Genomic DNA, 26,951 nt, shown 5'->3' with positions numbered 1-26,951 from the left:
CAACGGGGGGTCCGGCTTCATACGCATTCATAAGCCGCCCTAAACTCTTCCCCAAAATACTTCTGAGTTTGCCTCCCAGTTTCAGCCTCTGCGGGCGTGGTCCGTACTAACAAAATCAATATGAATTGTCACTGTGCAGTTAAAAAAACTTTGATCTCCATTTTGGTGGATTTGTAGTTTACTGCATCACTTTGAACACAGCAGCTGTTTTTCACATGGTGTGAATATTTCATGATGAATGAACCAATAGAGATGCTCCAGAATTACCCTGAATACAATTTTTCACATTGACTTTCATTGAAAGTTAAGAAAGTTTTTTCCTTCTCCCTATCTTGTCTTTTTGGGATATATGTTTTTCTTTGGACAGTGACAATATGCATAAAAGTTTACATGCAAATGCATATATACACACTTACATACACATGTGCATAAACATAATGATGATAATAAAAATAAAGAGAAGATCATAATGCAGGGGTTGCAATGGGGCTTCTTCCACTGTTTCTCCTGAAGGTGGGAAAACATGAATATTTTTCATGTTTTTTTCTTTCTTAACATTTTTGTGCTTTCTGTTCAGGTTAATTGTTTTATGAAGAGCATTTTATGTTGGATATGCTTTGATTTATTGTAATGGACTGGTGCCCCTTCCTGGGTTTGTCCCTGTCCTGGAACCAATCATTCATCGTAGGCTCTGGACCCACCATATGTGTATTTACAGATTTGCAGAAATAATATATGACTAGTACACTCAGTGTATATTAAGTGTAAATAAACGTAAAATACTTAATAGTAGTGAACGAGTGGTTACGCATGAGTGGTTCCCAAATAGTACACTTTAAATACACTCTCTTTTTCCATAAGGGATCTGTACAGGGTGGCAGTGTTCACTGGTTCTATATTTGATGTTCTGATGTTGGTTAGTAACCCATTTAAAGGGCTGCAGTGTGTAATGTTCGTATATTTGATATTTGAAACCACTTTACCTTTAGAGGGCGTTGGTGAGTGATGTTTGTTTATTTGTTAATGATGCCTTTAGAGAGCAGGGTTGGGCAGAATATGTTTATTTGATGTTGGATAGTGATGTGTTCAGAGAGTTGTGGTGAGCGATGTGTAAGTAATGTTTATAACAAACACCTTTAGAGGGTGGTGGTGAGCAGGCTTGGTTAATTTGATGTTCGTTAGCGATGGCTTCAGAGGGTGGCAGTGAGCAATGTTCGTTTACTTGATGTTAATTAATAATCCTTTGGGCAATTCCAGTGGGCAATGCTAGGTTTTCTGATGTTTGCAAGTAATTCAGTGATACTGAATGTATAGTTTCAATAATGTGAAATATGGAGCCCATGGGACAAAAGTCATCTGACTGAAACACAAAGATATCACAACCATAGTTGAAACTTGAAAGGAGGAGAATGTCTTACCCCTATAGCATAGCGAATTATGTTTTTGCTCTTTGCATTTTCAGCAGCACGCCGCAGAATTTCCTCACCATCAGTTGATTCTCCATCAGTAATTACAATCAAAACTCGTTTAGCATTTGGTCTGGCTCTTTGTGCAAATAATTCATCCCTATGTAAACAAATGAAAACTCAGGTGAAATAAAAGCTCAGTTTATAAGAAATGTTATAGTTGATCACCACAGACATGAGACACTATTAGTTCAATAATATTCTATAATCTGAAGATACAGAGAAAATTTAATTGAAATTTGCATTTAAGAACAGTCCTTACACAAGTTTGTTGATCGCTGCTCCTGTGTAGGTATAACCTCTCATCTGTGAAATGCTGTCTATGTAGTAGCTGTTTAAAGTACTAGTGAAGCCCAGATGTATTTCACAGTAAGAAGAATACTGTGCAACAGCAAACTAAAAAAGAAAAAGAGAGTGATGCAGGTAGAATGAGGCAAGTAAAAAAGATAACATAACAGTTCTGGCGTGTAATCTGGTGTGGATGTAATATATGCAATAAATGTTACACATCTTAGAATATTTTTATGTAACATCTGCAGCAGACCTATATTTTTATATTCATTCATTCATTGAGCCTCATTCATGAAACCTTCATAAAAAACAGGAATAAACTGCGCGTATTGTTACAACGAAAAGGACGTTCCCAAAACCTTTCCGGCAGATTTATGAACATTGTGTAAACACCAGATTTTTTAGTAGAATGCGTAGAATATGTTAGTGAATACCAAAGCTTCGCAAACTGAGAGGAGGTGCACATTTCTTTGCAATTAACATCCCATTGCCATAATCTCCAGAGCAGAGTTTTCAATTAATTTTATTTACTTTCATATCTGTTCTTTTTAGGTTCGCTCTATGTATATTTTTGCTCATTTATGGTAAAGTATAGCAAGGCATTTGACGGATTAATCTGAGTTACATAGAACTGTGCAAAAGTTAAAAGAAAATTAGATTAAGAAGCTATTATCTGAGCAGTAAGAGATTATTTGCTCCAATAAAAATAAAAACAAATAACATTATTTGTGATAGTCTGTATGTTAATGTATTGGTTTAACCTTTAACTCCTTGTAGCAGTGCAGGTTTATCTGAGGTTATCATTTTGCTAAATAAAGTGTGCTGTTTATTTCACAAATTCATATGATCAAGAAAATCATCTGGAAACAAATTCTTTCGCTCACAAAACATTCTTTTAGAAAATAATATACTATTTTCCTTATATATAATTTTATACAAGCACCACTCTTATGTAGAAAATACATTATTTTAAATAATAATCATTTTAAGGGTCTAAGACATTTGAACACCACTATTTCACCTCACGTTCACTGAATAACAGGCTGCATTAGGAAGAGGACTGTTTTGTGAAATTTCGTTTGATTATTAATGAATTAATTTAATTGTATTTATTAATTTGGCTTGTCAAAGCCAAATTATTGTTCTTCGAAATCTTATTATTATTCTTATTATTATTATTCTATTCGCAAAATGTAAAATGCTACTCCTCCTAGGGTTTTCATGCTACTGCTACAGCCGTGAAACTTCACACGGTCATAGATCCTATGCCAACTCGGGTTGCTTGTGCTTTTTGGAGCGATCCGACTTACGGATTCCGGAATACGAGCTTCCAAAGTGGGAATTTTTCCCATAGGATTGCATTGGCCAAAATTTCAACCTGCTCTAACTCGGTCAATTTTGAAGCTACGGACACGGGATTTCAGACGGTCGGACCCGGGTCCACCGAGACCCACCACGTCGAACATCAGACCTCTCGCACTCATCCGTTCCGTTTAATCCCTCCTTCAATATCCCTCCATTCACTTGAATGGGAGATGGTTAGAGTGCGTGACATCATCGTCACTCTGGCTCTGGCCAGGAAAGCCTTTTTTTCACTTTTCAGCCGAACATTTCCCCATAACTTCCTTATACTTTCACCTAGAGACTTCATTCAAATTTTAAATGGTAGGGAAATTTCCACTTTCTATTTCCATGTTAATATGAGAACATTTGAAAATACGGTTTTTGAGTTATGAATTTTTGTTCGGCACTAGGGAGGGTTTTGGCTCCCATAGAGTTCAATGTATTTTTAGAGCAGCTCAGAGTGCCGTTTCTAAATTTTTCTCCTGTTTTTAACTCGTCATAACATGCTCAATTCTTACTTAATCTGCATATTTTATTTTATTTTTATTTTATACCATATTGATCCCCAGACTCTCCTTGTCGCAACGGCATATACGGTTAAGTGATGTGGGGAAATCTTTCCGAGCTATAAGCATTTGTTCGGAGGGTGGGTACGCTCCCATAGGAACCCATTCAAATTATTTTTTTTTCTTTTTCAATTTTCTGCCGAACATTTCACCATAACTTCCTTATACGTTCACCTACAGACTTCATTTAAATTTTAAATGCTAGAGAAATTTCCCCTTTCTCAAACTTGTAAGTATCAGACCATTTGAGAATACCGTTTTTGAGTTATTAATTTTTGTTTGACACTTGGGAGGGTTTTCCTCCCATAGAACTCAATGTATTTTAAGAGCGGGTCGGCACGCAGATTTTCAAAACTTTGACCGTTTTTAACTCGTAATTACACCATCAATTCTCGCTCAAAGTGCAAAAGTTTTTACAACATCTCGAGCACCAGACTCTCCTTGTCGCTACGGTATGCTTCGTTCATTTTTGGACCTGGAAAAGTTTTTGAGATATTTGAGGTTTCTTGGAGGGTGCCCCACCGGTCGAAATTCATTGAATCCTGAGTCTGTCAGTTGTGTACTGTGAGCGTGCGTGTGAGAGACAGACAGAGGGGGGAGGGGCAGAGGCAGAGACTGAGGGGGAGAGCTGTGAAGGACACAGCCAGTCTCTAACCCGTTTGGCTGTTTCTGTACCCGTTTGGAAGCTGTTTTGATCGCTCGGGTTTTCCTGTTTACTCGTTTCCACTGTTATTTCTATATTTATATCTGTTTTTATAACCTACTAAGCATCCATAGATCTATCTTTTAAATTGTCTCCGCAGGAATATTCATTACAGAGGCACTAAAACTGCCACCGGACCCGGGAGTAACGTTCTTGGTGTAAGTTACTAAAATCAACTAAAAGCGGTAAGTACCTGCAATTCCATGGCTACTACTGGCTGTTTTGCCTGCTCAGAGTGTGGCATGTTTAGTCTAACCCCCTTTTCCACCTCTAGCGATAAAGATAGTGGTTCTGTTTGTACTAAGTGTCAGCTAGTTAGCTCTCTGGTGGACAAAGTGGACCAGTTAGAAGTGCACATCCGGAGCTTATTATTAAGGGATAAACAGCGAGATTCAGTGTTAGCAACTCCGGGTGCCTTAGGGAGAGTTAGCACCCCCACGACACCGGCGTTAGAGCCCTCACAGCGGGGTGAATGGATGACGTCTCGGCGTCATAGCCGGAAAGCTAAGGCTGATGCTAACGCTGAGGCCAAAGCTAGCCCACCGGGACACCACACTCCTCCGATTCGCGTGTCAAACAGGTTTGCCCCGCTCAGCAAAGCACCCGCTGAGGAGCCTGTTAAGAGTGCTCTGGTTATAGGAGACTCTATTGTTCGACACGTGAAATTAGCTACTCCTTTAGGGGCGCCGGCAGTAACAGTTAGCTGTTTATCGGGAGCCAGAGCGCCGGATATTAGTGGCAACCTTAGACTGTTAGCTAATAGGAGATATTCGAGGGTAGTCATTCATGTAGGGGCCAATGATATTCGTCTGCGGCAGTCTGAGGTAACTAAGGGTAATATTACAGAGGTGATTAAACTGGCCCAGACGATGTCCGATGCCGTAATCTGCTCTGGCCCCATACCAATGCGGCGTGGCGACGAAGCTTACAGCAGACTTTGGGCGTTAAACTGCTGGATGTTCAAGTGGTGTTCCGAAAATCAAGTGGGCTTTATAGACAATTGGTTACGTTTTGAGGGCAAGCCTGGTCTTATAGGTAGGGATGGTATCCACCCCACGCGGGAGGGTGCTGCCTTACTTTCTTGCAGCATAGCACATAGTCTTTTAGTTAGTCAGCAGAGTAGTGTAGATAGCTGCTGACAATCCAGAGCCGGGACCAGGCCGCAGACAGACAGGCTAAACCGACCGTCTGCGAACTGTCTTGAAGCGTCACCCAGGTTCAACTGTATTGAGACTGTCTCTTTCCCCCGAACTAAATGTAAAAGTAGAAAAACAAAATCAGCCTGTTTCAGCAACCTAATCAATATTAAATCATACACAACACCTAGCAGCAACACCTCAGAACTAAAATTTGGGTTACTCAACATAAGATCACTAAACTCAAAAGCACTCATCGTAAATGATATTATAAGTGATCATAAATTCAATGTTTTCAGTCTCACAAAAACGTGGGTTAGACCAAATGAATATTTAGCACTAAATGAAGCCACCCCCCTAGGCTATAATTATGCACATAGCCCAAGAATATCAGGCAAAGGAGGTGGAGTATGTGTAATTTACCAAAATACCCTAGAAATTAGTCTTAAACAATGTGACACCTTCTCTTCTTTTGAGGTACTCTCCACTATTATTACAAATCCGGTCACAAAAAAGGACGCATTTTTATTATGCAAAATTTACAGACCACCAGGGCCTTACTTAGAATTTCTGAAAGAATTCAGCGATTTTGCTACAAACCTGGCGGTGTGCAATCATAAAGTTATAATTGTAGGAGATTTCAATATCCATTTTGAGAAGGAAAGTGACCCACTAAAAAAGGCATTTACCTCAATCTTAGACTCTATTGGTATTACTCAAAATGTAACAGGGCCTACACACTACTGCAGCCACACTTTAGACTTAGTTCTGACACTAGGTCTTAACATTGACAAAATTAATATCTTACCTCAATCCTTAGCAATCTCCAATCATTACTTAATTTCATATGAGCTACGTTTTAGCCATAATATATGTAAGAACCCTCGCTATTCTACAAGGCGTATAATAAAACCATCTACCGCCCTACAATTTATAGAAAACCTACCAGAACTATCGACCCCAGTTCCAACTCCATCAGACCCAATGGACCTAGATGTACTAACTGATTACCTAGAAAATACCTGTCGATCTACTTTAGAAAAGGTAGCACCACTTAAACATAAAAGTATAAGACAGAAAAAGCTCGCACCATGGTATAATGATAAGACCCGTACTTTAAAACAAACATTACGAAAACTAGAGCGGAAATGGCGATCAACCAAGCTTGAAGTGTTCCATTCTGCTCGGAAGGACAGCCTTATAGAGTATAGAAATGCCCTCACTAAAGCTCGCTCAGCATATCTGGCCTCGCTGATCTCCAATAATAAAAATAATCCGAGAGCACTGTTTAATGTGTTTTCTAGAATTACAAAAAATCAAGCAGGTTTTGAACAACTAATTCCAGCAACTCTCACCAGTAAAGATTTTATGGACTTTTTTAATAATAAAATTGAGAATATTAGACATCAAACTCAAGCCACAGGATCAAATCCATCCTGGCTGCCACCCGATGTGAATGATATAAAACATAATATAACTGTAAAAGAAAGACTTGAAACCTTTTACCAACTCCCACAATTAGAACTAGAGACGATTATCACCTCTGCAAACTGTACAACTTGCACACTTGATGCAATTCCCACAAAGTTGCTCAAAGAAGTACTACCAGCTATTATTGATCCTCTTTTAACTATAGTAAACTCATCCCTTAGTCTGGGCCATGTACCCAAAGCTTTTAAACTAGCAGTTATTAAACCTATGATCAAGAAACCAAATCTTGATGCTAGTACACTGTCTAATTACAGGCCTATTTCAAATTTGCCATTTCTGTCCAAGATCTTAGAAAGAGCTGTGGCCCAACAACTTAGTTCATATCTACATAAGAATCATATATATGAAAAATTCCAATCTGGATTCAGGCAACATCATAGTACAGAGACAGCTCTAGTCAAGATAACAAATGATCTTCTTCTTGCCTCTGATCAAGGCCACGTATCCCTGTTGGTGCTTCTTGACCTAAGTGCAGCCTTTGATACAACAGACCACAATATTCTCATAGAAAGGTTAGAAAACATGGTTGGAATCACAGGGACAGCCCTATTATGGTTCAAATCTTACTTAACGGAACGTTATCAATTCGTAAAAGTAAACAATCTAAATTCAAATTATTCAAAATAAGATTTGGAATTCCACAAGGCTCTATTTTAGGACCATTATTATTTACATTATACATGTTACCGCTAGGCACAGTTATAAGAAACCATGACATTAACTTTCACTGTTACGCAGACGACACACAATTGTATATTTCAGCCAAGCCCGATGACAAATACAGATTAAAGAAAATAGAGGACTGTGTAAAAGACGTGAAAGGCTGGATGTTGTTTAACTTCCTCCTTCTAAACAGCAACAAAACAGAGGTCCTGCTTTTGGGTCCAAAAGTGGCAAGAAATAAATTATCAGATTTAATTTTAAATCTAGCTGACTTTCCAGTTAAACCTGGTTCAGCAGCAAAAAATCTTGGTGTCATAATTGACCCGGAATTATCATTTGATCAACACATAGGTAGTATCACTAGGACAGCTTTTTTACATCTTCGCAATATTGCTAAGATTAGAAATGCCTTATCCCTTCAGGACGCAGAAACATTAGTACATGCCTTTATTACTTCAAGGCTTGACTACCGTAATGCACTACTGTCAGGATGCACCAGCAGCAATTTAAGAAAACTTCAACTAGTTCAAAATGCTGCAGCTAGGGTCCTCACTAAAACTAGAAAATTTGAACATATCAGCCCAGTTTTATCATCACTTCATTGGCTGCCTGTTAAATTCCGCATTGACTACAAAATTTTGTTATTAACATATAAAGCTCTACATGGGCTTGGTCCTGAATATCTTCAAGATACAATTTCCTATTATGAGCCTCCACGTTCACTCAGATCACAGAATACTGGATTTTTAATTGTTCCCAGAATTCAGAAGGCCTCAGCTGGGGGAAGAGCCTTTTCTTATAAAGCCCCCAGACTCTGGAATGATCTTCCAGAAAATGTTCGGGACTCAGACACAGTCGCAATCTTCAAATCTAGGCTAAAAACACATCTGTTTAGTTTAATCTTTTGGTAGCTAATGCTCCCCCATAGATAAAGGCGGCAGATCCGGGGGGTCCATGGACACAGGGAATTATAGTAAACTGAGACGCTGGTGCTGTCGTCCCGCCGCTTCTCACGATCACTCAGGTTTGTTGACGGTGGAGCGGAGGGATGCCAGTGTTTCAGGATGCTCCCGTGTCTGTGTGTCCTTCTGGTTCTCTCCTTTTAGTTAAAGCTGTCATAGTCAGATCTGCCGGAGTCATTAGCCACACTCTGGAAATTTTCATATTTTCTACTTTGCAAACACAAAACAGTTTAAAACTAATTCCATCCCTTTACATCTTTCCGAGTAAACAACTGCCCACCTGTCTGTCTGAACACTGATGGATGACTGTCGAGATCCTCCTCCACGCTTCAGACCAGCTGCCCACGCTCCAGCAACCACCAAGTGCCTTGAAGCTGTCCCTACACTGAAGTTCTCATGGACTACTAACTATCATCACCAGTAGATTGACCAGAGGAGGATGGGTCACCCCTTGTGAGCCTTGGTTCCTCCCAAGGTTTCTTCCTCAGCTGGGGGAGTTTTTCCTTGCCACTGTCGCTCCTGGCTTGCTCACTTGAGGGTTTTACATTTGTTTTTACATTTCATGTCAAATCTTAGTCTTACTGGAATTCTGTGAAGCTGCTTTGTGACAACATCAGTTGTGAAAAGCGCTATATAAATAAATTTGATTTGATTTGATTTGATTTGATTTGATTAAAGGTCATTTTTAAGGGAGACGTCTTAATTATCCAGGGTTTCTTAAGGTGGAATATTTTAAGGTGGCAATCAAAATGTATTGGTGGTCTTTTTAAGGTTTTAAAAGTTATTTGAAGTGGCCATTTATTTAATGTGGAGGTCTAATTTAAATAGGAATTTTTTTAAGGTGGAATTTTTTTAAGGTGGACTTTTTTTAAATTTCACCTTTCTAACACCTATAAATATGAAATCATTTCACGGTACAGATTTTGAGTTCTGAGTGTTTGTTCCGCAGTAGAGAGTGTCCCAGGCCCCCACAGACATCAGTATATTTCTTGACTGGGTACCCACACTTTTCTTTAAAATGTTTGTGTGTTTTTACACTGCCATAACACCAACAATTCTTGCTCAATCTACACAGTTCCTGCACCAAATCAATTGCTACATGGTTATTTTTCATACAGGAATAACAGCATATCTCACTGATTTAAGGAAGTCACAGATAAATGTGGATTGATTGATTTAAAATTCCAGCAGCAGTTAATTGAACAAAGTAGTCTAATGAAAGTCTTTTTAAGATGGCAGGGTCTTTTTAAGGTGACCATTTATTTGCCAAAGTCATCTACTTAATGTGGAAGTCTAAATATAAAGGCTGTTTTTTTAAGGTGGAATTTTTCAAGGTGTTCTGCAAAATGTAATGGGAATCTTTTTTAATGTGGTCTTTATTCTTATGTGACACTTTCTATAAATTTTAACGTCATAGCCATTAAGCAGCATATAAGCTAATGTGGCAACGATATTAGTAATACGTGACAAGCCAAATTCAAAGTTCGTTCACGAACTTTCCCCCTCTAGTTTAATTTGTGCATTATTATTATTTTTTATTTAAAGTTCATCCAGATTGAATTACACACACTTTATGTGTTTTCAAGGGCAGGTGTAAATTTCATTCGTACCTACGAACATTTTGATGAATCCAGATATTTAGGAAGAAATGATTTATGAACTACTTACGCGCAAATTAATTCTGCTCACATTTCATGAATGAGGCCCATTGTCTGTAACCCTTGTCCAATTCAGGGTGATGGTGGGTCCGAAGTCTACCCAGAATCACTGGGTGCAAGATAGGAACACACCCTGGTGGGGGCGCCAGGCCTTTGCAGGGTGAAACACTCTCACACACAATTACTCACACCTACGGACAATTTTGAGTCACCAATCCACCTACCAACGTGTGTTTTTGGACCATGGGAGGAAACCGGAGCACCCGGAGGAAACCCACATGTTAAACCTAAATGTTAAAACCCGCAGAACTGTGGACCTTTTTAATATCTTTCTGGGGAGAACACACCAAACTCCTCTCAGACAGTCACCTGGAGCGGGGCTCGGAGAACCCTGGAGATGTGTGACAGAGTGACACCCGTGCTAGTTAGCATCTACTGTTCTCTCTAAGCCCTGACCTCGGACGACTGAGGCATCACCGAGATTCAACTTGCAATCTTCTGATGATAGGGTGAAAGTTTACGATCTCTGGCAAAAACTATAGATTCTCCAAAATTTAAGGTTCATCCATCTTTTTTTGCTTCATAGCAAATTAACAACTCTCTGAGTAAACTAAACTTTAATGGTATAGTTTATTCTAAGACAATTAAGGATACGGTTTTGCAAGAAAATGATGGAATCACCTTGTAATTTGGATTTCTAAAAACAAACAAAGTGCAAGTCTAAATATGCTAAACAGTCTACAGTTAAAAGGATTGCTAACTGACTTTAACAAGCCAATATAACAGACAGTTTGAATTAAAATGATATTCAGTGATGCATCACAAATCTACATTTGCCAAAGAGATGATTTTGTCTTGGGTTGTTCTAACAGGTGTGCACCACAATTCTGTACAATGTTCTCATTTCATTGATAGAAAATAGGCAACAATAATTCAACATTTTTCCCTCAACACTGAGTTTGGTTTTGTCCATCTTGATCTGGAAATATTGCTCCATAAATGTGCCATGAATGGTCAGCTATTAATAAACAACTATTGTGTGTCATTTGTTTTATTACTACAAAATAAATAAAAAATGGATGGACATCCTCTAAGTGTGATTCCAGTCAGATCAGACAATATTTCATAGTGTGAAAACAAATAAATTAATATTTATTTTCAGCATGGAGCACATGAACAGAGTCTTAGACATTCAAGCACATACCCGAACATCCCGGGAACTTAATCCTTGGGACAGTGTTAAAACAAATTTCTTCATTGAAGCAAAATCATAACGATTTACGCTCCCAGAACCGTCCAGTAAAAAAGCAATATCTGTTTGTGGAGGTGGCGGGCAATCTGAGAAAAAAAAATGACAGAACAGTACAAACATACAGAAGAAAAAGATCATCACAGGAGTGATAAAGAGGACAAGTGATGTTGAAGAATTTTAAATGATTTACCTCTCAGTGTGTTTGGCACCTTCTTAAAATTTCCTCTATCAACAGTAAGACACATGCCGTTGTAGGTGGTGGTCACCTTGCAGTCTTTGGGGATGGTTGGTCCACAGGCCTGAGGAAGACAGAGCTTTAGTGCAGCTGTAATGTACCTTGTTTTGACAGTTGGTTGTTTCTGGACAATGATTTTAAATGCAGCTTAATTTAATTTAATTTAAGCTTTAATTGTTCCTAGTAATTAGTTCATAATTTGGTTCTTAATTAGACATTTGTACAGTAGGCTGTTCTTCAGCACTCAGGGCCCCCACAGAGCAGGTGTGATGTGGTGGTGGATCATTCTCAGCGCTGCAATGACACTGACGTGGTGGTGGTGTGTTATGTGTGTTGTGCTGGTGCGAGTGGATCAGACACAGCAGTGCTGCTGGAGTTTTAAACCCCTCAGTGTCACTGCTGGACTGAGAATAGTCCACCGACCAAAAACATCCAGCCGACAGCGTCCTGTGTCACTGATGAAGGACTAGAGGACGACCGACACACACTGTGCAGTGACAGATGAGCTACTGCCTCTGACTTTACATCTACAAGGTGGACCAACGAGGGAGGAGTGTCTCACAGAGTGGACAGTGAGTGGACACAGGGTTTAAAAACTCCAGCAGCACTGCTGTGTCTGACCCACTCGCACCAGCACAACACACACTAACACACCACCACCACATCAGTGTCACTGCAGCGCTGAGAATGATCCACCACCACATGAGCACTGAAGAGCAGGGGGAAATGGAAATAAAGTATGCGGAGAAAGAGATTAATTTCTGTGTGTAACTGTAAAAGTACAATGTGCTCTTGTAGGATCAGTCTACACTCATTGTTTTACCCAAGTAACAGAACGTTGAGGTTTAGGACCATCTCACCACTGTGTATAGGTTCTGAGAATGAGTGTAGGGTCTTACCATGATTTTTGAAGTTCGGGGATCTTTAGTCATTGAAAGTCCGAGGGACATGTTCACAGCCTCAGGTGGCTCTGTGCTCATTTTAAAAACAGACTGGTTAGCTTTCAGAAAAACATTTTAATGAATAAACACCATATGTACTCCTTAGTTCTGACCCAGCACAGTGATTGACTGAGAGGTATTCTATAAATAGCAATATCTCACACACCAACCAAAGCATCACTCCTTATTCAACCGTAATCTTACAGCAACAACCAGCCGTTAAAAAGCCACAGGCACAACAAAATTTATTACTAGGTAAAGCTGAAAAAACATGTTATTCCTTACAGCAAGTGAAGGACAAAATCAGAACAGACCCACTGTGATCAACAAAACTGTTGACATCTGTTTCAGTTGGTAGACACTGGTTTAGACAGATGCCCCAATCTATTTTAAAGCCTGCCATTAAAGTTGCCTGTCATGATGAAATGTAAATGTAGACTTATCAGGTAATAGTTTAACAGAAAGAGATACACATTTAAAAACAATATCAGAAGTTTAACAGACTGAAATACGACATTACTGACTGAGAATCCCAGGAGATGGGCATTTTCCCTGGAGTAATTATGTAATAAATCTCTCTTTTGTTCCTCTGCATAGATTTAGTTCTCTTTGATCATTTTGGCTATCGTAGAAGTGCTTTAATGTACAGTGAAAAGCCACAGTTGTAAGGTGGAACAGGTGTCTATCATGTACTGTTAGGACAAAATATTATTTTCAACTTCTTGCTTGAAATAAAGTTTGTTGAGGGCATTATATTTTAATGGCTGTTTGCAGTTGCAAAGTTGCAGGTGAATACTCTGTGATACATAAAGTCCATCCATCCATCCATTATCTGTAACCGCTTATCCAATTTAGGGTCGCGGGGGGTCCAGAGCCTACCTGGAATCATCGGGTGCAAGGCGGGAATACACCCTGGAGGGGACGCCAGTCCTTCACAGGGCGATACATAAAGTGATACTAAATAAATATATCTCAGCCAAACACATTACGAGAATACAGAGCCCAGAATGGGCCATTGGTAAAAATAAATATTAACGTGAATAAACAATTTGTTTGGAGAGAATTATTTACAATTTGTGTGCACATTTTAATTAAAATGAGTAAACAGATTCGCAATTCATTTTATTTTAACTGAGGGAATGATTGTTTCTCTAATTCGTACACCTAAGAGGACTAATTAATTTACCGGGGTTAAGCCAGTGTTTGCCAAAACACCTCAAAACAGCCACATGTAAAGGGACTAATGGATGCAGTCACAGCGCATTAATTCCAGAGCCTTCCCTTGATGACTTTTATGGAAATGTGAGCACAAATTGAAATCGTTCCCTCAAATTGATATTTATTTTTACCCACGGCCACTCCATACGAAAATGCTGTTACATAAATACCATTAAATACCATTCATTTGTAATGGTGAGCAGTTTCCTGGTTGGTTTACATCACACCTGTAAATTTGCCCTCGTTTATTCCGACTCTGTAGGAGGGGATCACTCACAATCAAACTGAGAAGAGAAAAAAATGTTTGCAATTATTGTTTCCATTGTCCTCAAGAAGTTCAGCACAAGGTTTAACGTTCTTTAAATTTTATGAATTTTCTAAAGTAGTAATGGTGCCCAATTTGTCCTAAACTTTAGGCTGTTGACAAAAGCAAAGAATGTTAGAACAAACTGAAGCCTGAATTTACTGACGCAGTGAATGAAGCTAATTAGGTTAGCACTAGCATCACAACACTTTCCTGTCATAGTTAGAGCATTTATAGTGTTATACAGTTTAAATATTTATTTAAGGCTTGGGTTTAGCCTTTGAGAAAGCCCTGCTACAGGTTAAACTGTCTGCTGCCCCTCCTTCACATTTTAGATAAATATCTGAGATGGTACAGGGACAGAATATATTATAGATGTATTTGGTGTGTTGGTGTCTCTCACCTTGACGGATCTTTCTGTATCACTTTATAGCCGAAAGCTACGTTACTGCTTTGGCTGAAGCGTCTCCAGGCCTCTGACTCAATATTAAAAGCCACCACAGACTGTGACACTACGAATTGAAACCAGACAAATATATTTAGTTTGGTGGAAGACAAAACAACAAAGATACATAAAAAATACTAAGATAATATCGGACTCAGAATACCGGAGGAGTCTGTTAGACTGTTAGCCAACTGCTGAGGTAATGTTGTGAGGCCTGAATAAAGTCCGTTTGCACAAAATATACATTGTAGGACAGTTAAAGAGAGCAGAAGAGACTGTATTTTCACCAGAAATTATGAAAAAATGTAAAAATAAAAAAAGCGCCGAATAACATTGTTCATACAATAAACACAAAATTACTAAAATACAAACCACTCATCCCATGATAAAATATAAGGGCATTAATAATCTTTGATACAAAACACTGAATAGCACCCCCTTGTGGAGTAGCCCTTAAATGTGAGTACATGGAAAATATTGCCACTTGTGGTGGAATTCCTAACTGGGAATGTATGTCTGAGTCTTGCCTCTAAAAATTAAATAAAATCTTTTAAAAGAAGAGAATAACAATCAGAAATAAGCAGAACAACCTTAAAATATCCTTACAACAGCTGCATAATACGAATTTTTAGATATACTGACTAAATATAAGATGGTTTTACTTGATAACATCATTTTTGTGTTACTTTGGACAAATCCACATTGAGCTGTGGACATGGACAAGTCCACACACTCCCTTAGGACTGAGTTAGGGCTAGTCGTACAAGCCAGATGTCTTCCTGTGTGAACAGGGTACTTATCTCTATATAACATGCTCAGAACAGTTTACTTTCTGCATAAGAGAGGCTGTTTGGATGAAGAGCAAAAAAAAAAAAGACAAAACACATTCCACTTGAACTTCTTGTGGGTGTGTGCCACATGGATCCCGGACGTTTCCTGTTAAGTATTCCAATATTTTCCAAGATGCTCTTTCGTGTCAGGATCACTCAGGGTAAAAATGTAGAGATATTTATATGTTTGTAAATAATGTAATATGCCTACAATGTTCATTAGACAGCATGTGTTAAATTCATGAGAGAGAGAGAGAAAGAGAGATGTAGAAAAAGGCAGATCATTTAGGGAAGTAGCCAATGACTGCATATTTCATCACATGCCATATAAGGACAGTTTGAATATATAAACACAGTGACACACACTGAATGATGAACGTATTACGCACACAAACGGACAAAGCGTCTCTTTATATGTGATCAAAATAAAATAGTGTAACAATGGTGTGTTTAATGAGGTTCTGTTTTGACAGAAAAGAACCATTAAAGGGAAATTCCACCAAATTTCAGTGATGTGAACCAAGTGATGAGATGTCGGTTGGGTTTGGGGGAGAAGTGCTGCTTTCTAGAGAAATTTATAGAATCAGAAATGTTCACAGATGTAATGAAAGGAGACAGATGTCCTCCTCTAAATGCTGCTTATGGAAAGTTATAACATACATATTATTCATTCATTATCTGTAACCGCTTATCCAGTTCAGGGTCGCAGAACATACATATAATATTATATTTAAAATAACTTGTACGATAAAATGTAATTTTGGGGATAGCTTTTTTTAAATTGGGTAAATTCACCTGTGTTAAATCAACACTATTAGTGTTAAATTAACACTGTCAGTGTAATAATTTAACACTCTCAATGTTAACACTATTAGTGTTGATTTAACACTGGAGAATTTACTGTGTACCCACAAAAAACCTTTTGTGTAAAACTGGTAGTGTTCACTTGTGATTGGAGAGAGTAGATAAAATGCATCAGAAACCTGGTTCCATTCACCACCACAATAAACACATCCATAAAATATAATCCTGTAGAGTTTCCAGGTTCCTCTACTATCCACCATTTCACATCAAACACTCTCCATCTCTGTGCTTCCATCTCAACCGCTTACTTTGTTTACATCTTAACCACTGGAGAAAGCGGATAATTTGAAAGAATGGTGGAATTCCTCTTTAAAGACCCCTAAGTCCTTTAATCTCTGGACTCTATCTTTAAAAATCAACCACACCAGCATTAGCTAACCCAGTGCCACTGTGTCATTAAACATTTGCCTTAAACAAGTCTCAGTTTACAGCACATTCCTAAAGTTTGCACAGATTAAGAACAGCTGGATCACATTATAAAACAGTGAAGGAGCAAAAGAGAAACTACATGAATATAAAAGTTGAGATGTTTAGTTTGATTTTACCAGAAAACAGCAGAAAGTATATTCGATGGCTCCAGTCCATTGTGAATGCAGTGGTCAGGTCCAGACAGAAGAAGAATGCATAGAGTATTTGGAGGTTAGGGAGCAGATGTGTGTTGGTGATGTTAAGCTTTCAAACGGTTCTAAATAAAAGACTGGAGAGTGTCATAATCTATGTAGGAGGTAAAGAGATGAAAAAGAGGAAACAGCTACACAAGATACAAAAAGAGAAGAACAACTAAGCGTCCAAAAAAAAAAAAGCGAGGGCCGTAGCTGAGGGAGGGATACTCCCCTCCGTTTCTTTTTCACACCAGTGTGCCAATTATTCACCCTCAGCTTATCTCTGTTCCTGTACGTACAGGAAACATCAACACACACACAACTCCAAATTACTTTACACTTCTAACTTTTAGTTAATATGACCATGAAAAGCATAGGCTCACACCAGAAGTTAGCAGCATTCTGAAGCAGTTTAACAGAAAGAAGTAATAACCTGTGTGAACCACTGTGAAATTGAGTCTAAAACAGTGTAATAAAGCAGTGTAAATGAGAAGGACATTTTAGATCCATGTGAAGTGGTGTGAAGTGCTCTAGAAGAGTGTGACTGTGGGAGAGAGCACTGAAAAACCCTGTCACTGAAGAAGAACAATGTGATCTGCATAAGAGGTTCTAACATCAAAGTTAGAGTACAAAGGGAGTAGAAAGACAATGTTCATGAACAACCTACAGTGTGTAGGGTTTCTCAACTTGTGGGCACCATGAAGCACCCTCTAGTGGCCTGTAGACCAGAGGCGATTGCTCTAAGACTGCAAGGGAAGCTCAGCTTCCCCTAAAATGTCAAAAAATAAGTGATCAAATATATACTGTTGTGTGTACATGTCATTGAATAAATATGCACTACAAAGCGCTCAACTTTTGTTCAGAATCAGCTTCTTATCACTGGTAAAGACGCGGCTTTCCTCTCAATCATTCTCACAGTGCTTTAAACAGTCTGGACACTGAGCGTCCACAGAGTTCAATAGCGAAGCAGCGAAGTGCAACGAAACGAGACGAGTGATTGGATAAATGCTGGGCTTTGTCCCGCCCATCGGACGCTCAGCGTCTCTGGGGGTCTATGGGGAAGTGCGCTGGCCCGGACGCTCAGCTTCTGCATGATGATTGGATGATCTGTCTGAGGCTGAATCCCTTTTTGATTGACAGCGAAATGAGCGAATCAACGATCCTTTGGTGTAAAGATCCATGGGAGCATTCAATTTTCATTCTGTTCTGAGTTGAACCGGAGACTTTCTTAAACCTCTTAGCGGCATTTTCTTTGTTAAAAACGACTAGCGACAAATCGAGCTTCTATGTCTGGTGGGGTTTTTTGTAGCTACTTGTTATTGGAGACTGACTTCTATCACTCTTTCTGACTTCTATTGCAGTTTCTGTCCAGCGGGTGCTGCTGAGCCCCTCCACCGTCACAAAGCACTCACAGGCGGACACACTTCACATGGGCCAAGGCCGTTTAAGCAGCCTGGCTCTGCTGACCATTGAGAGGACACTAGTCAAGTCCCTGGAAAAGACGCCTTGTTGGTACGACAGGGTCACAGATCATTTTCTTGAAAAGGAACGTAGGGTTGAATTTATGTATAAATACACTGACACATTTTATGATGATATGAAATTGAGCTTCCCCTCCTTGAAAGACCAGCATCCGCCACTGCTGCAGACACATCCTCCCATGCTCTTCTTTGGTCCAAAATTTGTTCCAGCCTAAAGAGATGGTCTCGCTCTGAATTAAATTGCACCATGGTTCAGTTTGTGGTTTGTGTGCAGTGTGAAATCACTCTTTTTGAATGATTTGGAATTTCGGGCTAATTACAAGAAGATTACAAGATTATTACAAGATGTAGGCTTATCGTCACCCTGTAAACAAAAGAAGAAAAAGAAATTAGGTTAAGTTAATATTTATTTTTAAAATACATTTTAACAGACAACAGAAGCCTGTCAGTGTGCTGTACAATTTAAAACAAAATTATAAAACTATGAAAGAAATAAAATATGGAAAAGAAGTGTAATTAAAATGAAATAATACTAAAATTATTTAAAATATCAATAAATATGAAGGCTAGGCGCTGCAGGGAGTGTCTCAGTCTCACAGCTCCAGGGTCCAAAGGTATGAGGGAATGTGTGAGTGTGTGTCACCCTGTGGAGGACTGGCGCCCCCTTCAGGGTGGGTTCCCTTCCTTGCGCCCAGTGATGACAATGAATATATATGCTGGACATAGAACTGAAAGCTATACAACCAGTGTAAGAGGAAATAGGCTGAGAATATAAATAGATTTTCTGGATTGGAGCAGCTCTGTCACTTTTACATTTTATTCAAGAATAAGGAGTGGCTAATAACAGAGGATTTTAAAGCTTGTAAAAATGAATCAGGACCAGAAAAATATTAAAATGATCCACAGTTTTAACTGTTTTAATATTTGTACAAATTAGAACTCCCTTCTCCAGACTTCCCCGTTATTATAAACATAAATGAAACTTCTGCTTTACCTAAATCACACACTATTAAACTACACTTCATTGTCAGATGGGCTCTCAGCAGTATCGCAGTTAAAATATTTTACACATACATCAGGGTGTGGTTGTGACACAGCAGTAATCAACCATGCAGTGAAGGAGTTCAACCATTTAAGGTGGAACCAAAAATGTGAATAAGGACCTGGTAAATGAGTAAGAAGTGCATATGTATGTAATGTATATCTCAAATTATATATAAACTTCATTAGAGCAACCAATAAATAGTAAATCAGGTAATTTCTTTTTTAGAATGGTTTAGATCTTGGTCCAGACTTTGATGTGTGAAAACGCCCATAGTGGTTGCTATGCGGTTGTTAATGTATCTCAGCAGTTGGATGAGTTGTTAGTACAATGTCACTGCTCTGTTATCCAAGGTGGCTGTTAAGGTGTTGCTAAGCAGTTGGTAATGTATTCAAGGAAGTTACAATATGTGTTTGGATGTTGCTATTGTATCCCAGGTGGTTGCTAGGGTGTTGCTAAGTAGTTGTTCCAGGTTATTGCTTATAGGGGTTGCTATGCTGTTGCTATGGCACCACAAGCTAATGTTGCTAACGTGTTGCTAGGTGGTTGATGTGGTATCCCAGGTGGTTCCTTATTTATTCTTGTTCCATATAAATTATATCGGTGCCATAAAATATGCCTTCAGGGTCATGATGGGTCCAGATCTTACCCAGAATCTCAGGGCGCAAGGTGGCAACACACCTTGGAGGGGGCACCACTCCTTCACAGGGTGACACACACTTACACATTCACTCACGCACTCACAATTAAGGACACTTTTGTGTTGCCAACGTGTGTTTTTGGAGCATGGGAGGAAACCGGAGCTCAGTGGGTTTGTAATTTTTATAAATCCGATGTCTGATTTGGAAGATTCTAATTTTTACAAAACCTAAACATAATATACATTTCTATAATACTTGGGTTTTACACAGAATATTATGTCCAAGACAATGTCTGAGGATTTCATTTTTAAGTTTGTTAAGAAATAAAAGCACTGTTGTTTTTGTTTAGTTTTTTCACTGATGTAATTGGCTGTCTCAATTATGCCCAGAATAAGTATTTTCATTTAATTACCAGACTTGCTGTATTTCCTTGTAGTTAGAAACAGAAGTGAGAAGATATGGAACGCAGCTCCTGGGCTGCACAGATGAGTGCTGGGGATTTTATACCCCTCTAATCAGGGCCTAAGCCAGGGTTTGAAAAATTGCGTAGTTTGGGCAGAGATTTGTTATCTGTCTTTATCTTAAGTGTTCTGTCTGCAGGTTGTTTGCATTTCTACTTGATATCTGTGGGGATAGGCCTTGGTAAATCAGATGTAGTTGATAGTGAAATGCATATCATTTCACAGTTTGGAGTAGGGGACAGCAGCCTTTACTGGGATCTATCCACGTTTTGTGCACAGGAAAAGGATCAGTTTTCTGCGTTTCTCTTACATTTTTCAGTGACCTGGTTGACTGACAAATGCACACAAACACACACACATCCTGCAGGTTACTGAACACAGCAGGAGACATAGCACCCACTAACTGAACTACAGTTTAGATTTAGCAATGATGTTGACAATGACAGTGTGGAAAAAGTCCAGAATGCTACGAATCCTGCCAGAAACTTCATATATTAACAAAGAGTTTGTTGTAGAATGTCTTTTTTATTAATTAAGTCATCATCCATAAAGAACCACAAGTGATTTAAGAAATGTGTGTGTGAAGAACCTTTTAAAGGTTTAAAAATCCCTCCAAATGAAACGTAATGTATCATCAAAAATGGTTCTTTATGCACCCAAAAGTTTTTTTTTTCTGTGGAATTGCTCAGAGAACCTTTTGTAGCACCTTTATTTTTAAGAGTGTATATGTGTTTTAGTATTTGACGGGTTTAAGTAAACACAAAGGTCTGACACATCCTGTTTTTAAGTTAACCTTTTGACTACTACAGGAGGTCACACATTACTGCCACAGAGTGGTGTCAGTAATCAAGTGGTGTCACTTTACCCCAGCTCCACACCTTATTAATGAAATTGTTGAACTATTGAAGCTAACTTCACTGAATGTAATGGTACTTACCTGTGTTGTCTCTCTCCTAGCAGGGGGTTCCAGCACCTGTGGAAAGAGAAAAACAGAGTAATTGAGAGTCAGTGATAAATTTTGAGCTCATGTGAACGTGTATATTTATAACATTGCTGGACTGAGTGTTTTATATGGTGCTCTAATTGTTTTTATTCTCTTAATTTTCGTTTTCGTATAGCAACACGGGATGGTATGCTCTAGGTAGGAGAGGGGCATCCAGGGGCAACACACAATCACACACCTCTATGGACACTTTTGCGAAGGCAATCCACCTACCAACGTGTGTGTTTGGAGCGTGGGAGGAAACCGGAGCACCCGGAGGAAACCCACGCAGACACAGGGAGAACACACTACACTCCTCACAGACAGTCACCCTGAGGAAACCCATGCAGACACAGAGATAACACACCACACTCCTCACAGACAGTCACGCGGAGGAAACCCACGCGGACACAGGGAGAGCACACTACACTCCTCACAGACAGTCAGCTGGAGGAAACCCACACGGACACAGGGAGAACACACTACGCTCCTCACAGTCACCCGGAGGAAACCCACGCAGACACAGGGAGAACACACTACACTCCTCACAGACAGTCACCCGGAGAAAACCCACGCAGACACAGGGCGAACAAGCCACACTCCTCACAGACAGTCAGCCGGAGGAAACCCACACGGACACAGGGCGAACACACCACACTCCTCACAGACAGTCACCCGGAGGAAACCCACGCGGACACAGGGCGAACACACCACACTCCTCACAGACAGTCAGCCGGAGGAAACCCACACGGACACAGGGAGAACACACCACACTCCTCACAGACAGTCAGCCGGAGGAAACCCACACGGACACAGGGAGAACACACTATGCTCCTCACAGACAGTCACCCGGAGGAAACCCACCCAGACACAGGGAGAACACACTACAATCCTCACAGACAGTCACCCGGAGGAAACCCACGCAGACACAGAGAGAGCACACTACATTCCTGACAGACTGTTACTCGGAGGAAACCCACACAGACACAGAGAGAACACACCACACTCCTCACAGACAGTCACCCGGAGGAAACCCACGCAGACACAGGGAGAACACACCACACTCCATCCAGACAGTCGCCCGGAGGAAACCAACGCGGACACAGGGAGAACACACCACACTCCTCACAGACAGTCACCTGGAGGAAACCCATGCGGACACAGGGAGAACGCACTACACTCCTCACAGACAGTCACCCGGAGGAAACCCACGCAGACACAGAGAGAGCACACCACACTCCTCACAGACAGTAACCCGGAGGAAACCCACACAGACACAGACAGAACTCACCACACTCCTCACGGACAGTCACCCGGAGGAAACCCACTCGGACACAGGGAAAACACACTACACTCCTCACAGACAGTCACCCGGAGGAAACCCACACAGACACAGAGAGAGCACACCACACTCCTCACAGACAGTCACCCGGAGGAAACCCACACGAACACAGAGAGAACACTCCACACTCCTCACAGAAAGTCACCCGGAGGAAACCCTCACAGACACAGGGAAAACACACCACACTCCTCACAGACAGTCAGCCGGAGGAAACCTACACGGACCACGGACACAGGGAGAACACACCACACTCCTCACAGACAGTCAGCCGGAGGAAACCCATGCGGACACAGGGCGAACACACCACACTCCTCACAGAGAGTCAGACGGAGGAAACCCACGCAGACACAGGGAGAACACACTACACTCCTCACAGACAGTCACCCAGAGGAAACCCACACAGACACAGAGAGAACACACCACACTCCTCACAGACAGTCAGCCGGAGGAAACCCTTGCAGACACAGGGCGAACACACCACACTCCTCACAGACAGTCAGCTGGAGGAAACCTACACAGACACAGGAAAAACACACTACGCTCCTCACAGACAGTCACCCGGAGGAAACCCACACAGACACAGGGAGAACACACTACACTCCTCACAGACAGTCACCCGGAGGAAACCCACGCAGACACAGAGATGTCACACTACATTCCTGACAGACTGTCACCCAAAGGAAACCCACACAGACACAAAGAGAACACACCACACTCCTCACAGACAGTCACCCGGAGGAAACCCACACGGACACAGGGAGAACACACCACACTCCTCGCAGACAATCAGCCGGAGAAAACCCATGCTGGCACAGGGAGAACACACCACACTCCTCAGATAGTCACCCGGAGGAAACCCACGCAGACACAGAGAGAGCACACCACACTCCTCACAGACAGTCACCCGGAGGAAACCCACACGTACACAGGGAGAACACACTACACTCCTCACAGACAGTCACCCGGAGGAAACCCACACAGACACAGAGAGAACACACCACACTCCTCACAGACAGTCACCCGGAGGAAACCCTCACAGACATAGGGAAAACACACCACACTCCTCACAGACAGTCACCCGGAGGAAACCCACGGGGACACAGAGATAACACACCACACTCCTCACAGACAGTCACCTGGAGGAAACCCACACGGACACAGGGAGAACACACTACACTCCTCACAGACAGTCACCCGGAGGAAACCCACACGGATACAGGGAGAACACACTACACTCCTCACAGACAGTCACCCGGAGGAAACCCACGCGGACACAGGGAGAACACACTACACTCCTCACAGACAGTCACCCTGAGGAAACCCACGCAGACACAGGGAGAACACACCACACTCCTCATAGACTGTCACCCGGAGGAAACCCACGCAGACACAGGGAGAACACACCACACTCCTCACACACAGTCACCCGGAGGAAACCCACGCAGACACAGGGAGAACACACCACACTCCTTACACACAGTCACCTGGAGGAAACCCACGCAGACACAGGGAGAACACACCACACTCCTCACAGAAAGTCACCTGGAGCGGGACTCGAACCCACATCCTCCAGGACCTTGGAGCTGTGACAGAGACACTACCGCCCTGATTACAAGTTGTATGTTTTAAAAATCATACATGTGTTGAGTATTAATAGTTCTGTGGCATGAAACATGTTAATTATTACATTTATTTGCAACTACACAATAAACTGGCTATAAACAATTATAGAAAAAGCTTGAGAGATACACCATAACAAACATCATTACACACTGGTGATAATTTCCAAATTTGGCTTTTAAATACTTTGCAAGCCTACTTTTATTTCATCTGCTAACAGAGTCATTTTTAAAGCAAGGTTTGAAACATTATCTAATCAAATATAAAAGTAATAATCTAGAGTACACAAATGCGACAGTTGCTTTTACTGGTGGTTATGTTCTTGATTGCGTGACTAGCATTCTGACTGAGAGTTTATACATAGTGACCTGTTGCACCGCTGCTGCTAACGCGCATTACTTAAAATTGCTGTCAGTGGAAGTGCTCGTGATGCAAGGGGATGTGCTTGCACCCTCTCACACATAGCTGATGCTGAATAACAAGTCTAAACTGAGGTAAGCAAGCGCATTTCTCGTAGGAGCTGTGGTCAACTGCTGATTTTTTTAAAATCCAGTTTCATTTACCTTCACATTATATGTTTAGTTTAACAGAAACACATCTCAGTGACCTCATAGATTTCTGTATCTTTCCCACTGACACTTACCCACTGAGCAGAGGTTTTAGTGGCTCATGTGCAGCTACTCCAGAGGGTCCAATTTATTTAATTATTTAATCATTATTATTCTTTAGAGTGTATACATACTGTGTGTGTTGAACCATAGACTGTATCTAAGTGTTACACAACTGTGTCCACATTGGATGCGCATTAGGTATCTACAGAACATGGAAGTGTACACACCCCATTATGGCACAAATGCTTTCAGAGTCGGGCTGTTTGGGGCCATCCCTTTCTTTTTTGCCTCTGAATTTTTTGAGGTGTCTGTCTGCTGAGGTGTGAACTGTGATGTGGAGTCTGTCTTACTTTCTCTTCATGGGTTCCGGTTTATTGAACTTGCGTCCATGCATGACGCAAAGCCGTATGTATATTTCTTGGGATAAAGAGCAGTTTTGTAAAAATGAATCACGAATGACACATAAGCGCATGCAAATGAGATAAGTGGAAATCCAGAAAAAACAAAACAAAAACAAATACAAAATAATGTTGGATAATGGCCCTTAAGACTTTACTTTTTTCTATATAAAACCATAGTATTTCAGAATGGTTTTAAAAATCCACATAAATATATTTTACTGTTGTAAAAAATGTAACCGCGGACCATGATTTGAATGCAGATGGTATTTTAGTGAAACTGCAGTGTGTGTTGTCTGTACAGGGGTCAGCACCTTTACTTCATTAAGCAGGGACCAGAGGGTAGTGGTTATCAACATACAGCTGGTCTATCTGTTTATTTTCTGTATTTTTTTACTAGCTGCTCTCAGTATTGGTATGTTTATTTGGGGAAACGTCTACAGTTTCTCTATACAGTGTGTGAACTTGCATCACTTATGTGAAAAATAAAAAGAAATATAAACATGAATTGAATATATTTATAAACATGTAAAACTGAGACAGTGTTTCACTATTTGAGAATGTAAGCAGGAAGTGGTCAGCCACAAAGAAACAGAAACTGTTTAAATCCTCTATAATGGTGCAGCTTTAGATGCCATTTGTACAGAACATTTCTTCTGAATTTTATACAGAATTTTGATTATGGAAAACAGTGGAAATAATTCATTTATAACATTTGATGTACTGCAAAAATGCAAATACAGTGTGTGACTGTAAATACAGTGAGTGCCATAAAATTATTACTCATTGATTCTTTTTATCTGCTTCATCCAGATCAGGCCTGCAGTAGGGCCCGAGCTAATCTGGAAGCATTTACTACAAAGCAGGAACACACATTGCACAGGGTGCCAGGCCACTACAGGGCATCACACCTCACCCACGCACTCACTCACACACTCACGCCTGTTGAACCAGAAACACCATGGCGTGCCTGTCATCTCACATCAATATTTTTTCAAAATGCAGCAGGGGGTTCTTTTGCACCCATGTTCAAAGCTGTACATTTTCCCTTTGATACTGAACAGTGCTTTTCTGTATCAGCTTTTCAGAGTTCACCAAAACCGTTAGCTTTAATAAGACGTTGATCTGCAGAAGCCGAACGGCAAAGGTGTTGCATGTAATGTTGCTGGACGCTAATCTCTTCCTCTTTTGCTCACTCCCTCTCTGCGCCACCAAACCACACCCTCAGATGCTGTCACTACCTCACAAAGCCACACACACATCATGTGTCTGAACCTGTGTAGCATTTGCCACCTTATTCCTCCAGCACAAGCCATGTAAAGGTCAGGAAAAGGTCAAAGATCATGGCCGTGGATTGAGTTTCCGACTGAAGGTTAGCCACGTTGCTACACAGAGCAGCTGG

The 26,951-nt window shown here is 40.6% G+C and overlaps 2 protein-coding genes across 2 annotated transcripts in view; one reads left to right on the top strand and one right to left on the bottom strand.

Annotated features, from left to right (window-relative positions):
• Positions 1-17,089, bottom strand: part of LOC136692090 (integrin alpha-X-like) — a 31,510-nt gene extending 14,421 nt beyond the window's left edge. Inside the window, exons 1-8 of the mRNA XM_066665189.1 lie at positions 16,915-17,089; positions 14,634-14,742; positions 14,107-14,210; positions 12,667-12,737; positions 11,723-11,831; positions 11,485-11,618; positions 1,729-1,862; positions 1,419-1,566 (exon numbers count right to left, since the gene is read on the bottom strand). Of these exons, the coding sequence (XP_066521286.1) occupies positions 1,419-1,566; positions 1,729-1,862; positions 11,485-11,618; positions 11,723-11,831; positions 12,667-12,737; positions 14,107-14,210; positions 14,634-14,742; positions 16,915-16,954 (849 nt within the window). The 5' untranslated portion in view covers positions 16,955-17,089. The remainder of the gene's footprint in view (positions 1-1,418; positions 1,567-1,728; positions 1,863-11,484; positions 11,619-11,722; positions 11,832-12,666; positions 12,738-14,106; positions 14,211-14,633; positions 14,743-16,914) is intronic.
• Positions 4,632-5,446, top strand: LOC136692091 (uncharacterized; the record flags this gene model as incomplete). Its single annotated transcript, XM_066665191.1, has 1 exon — positions 4,632-5,446. A coding segment is annotated over exon 1 (600 nt), but the record flags the coding sequence as incomplete, so codon positions are not given.
• Positions 17,090-26,951: the final 9,862 nt, after the last annotated feature.

The sequence above is a fragment of the Hoplias malabaricus genome, chromosome 3 (assembly GCF_029633855.1).
Source record: "Hoplias malabaricus isolate fHopMal1 chromosome 3, fHopMal1.hap1, whole genome shotgun sequence".
Taxonomy (NCBI): Eukaryota; Metazoa; Chordata; class Actinopteri; order Characiformes; family Erythrinidae; genus Hoplias; species Hoplias malabaricus.
This window is presented reverse-complemented; position numbering and strand designations above follow the sequence as displayed.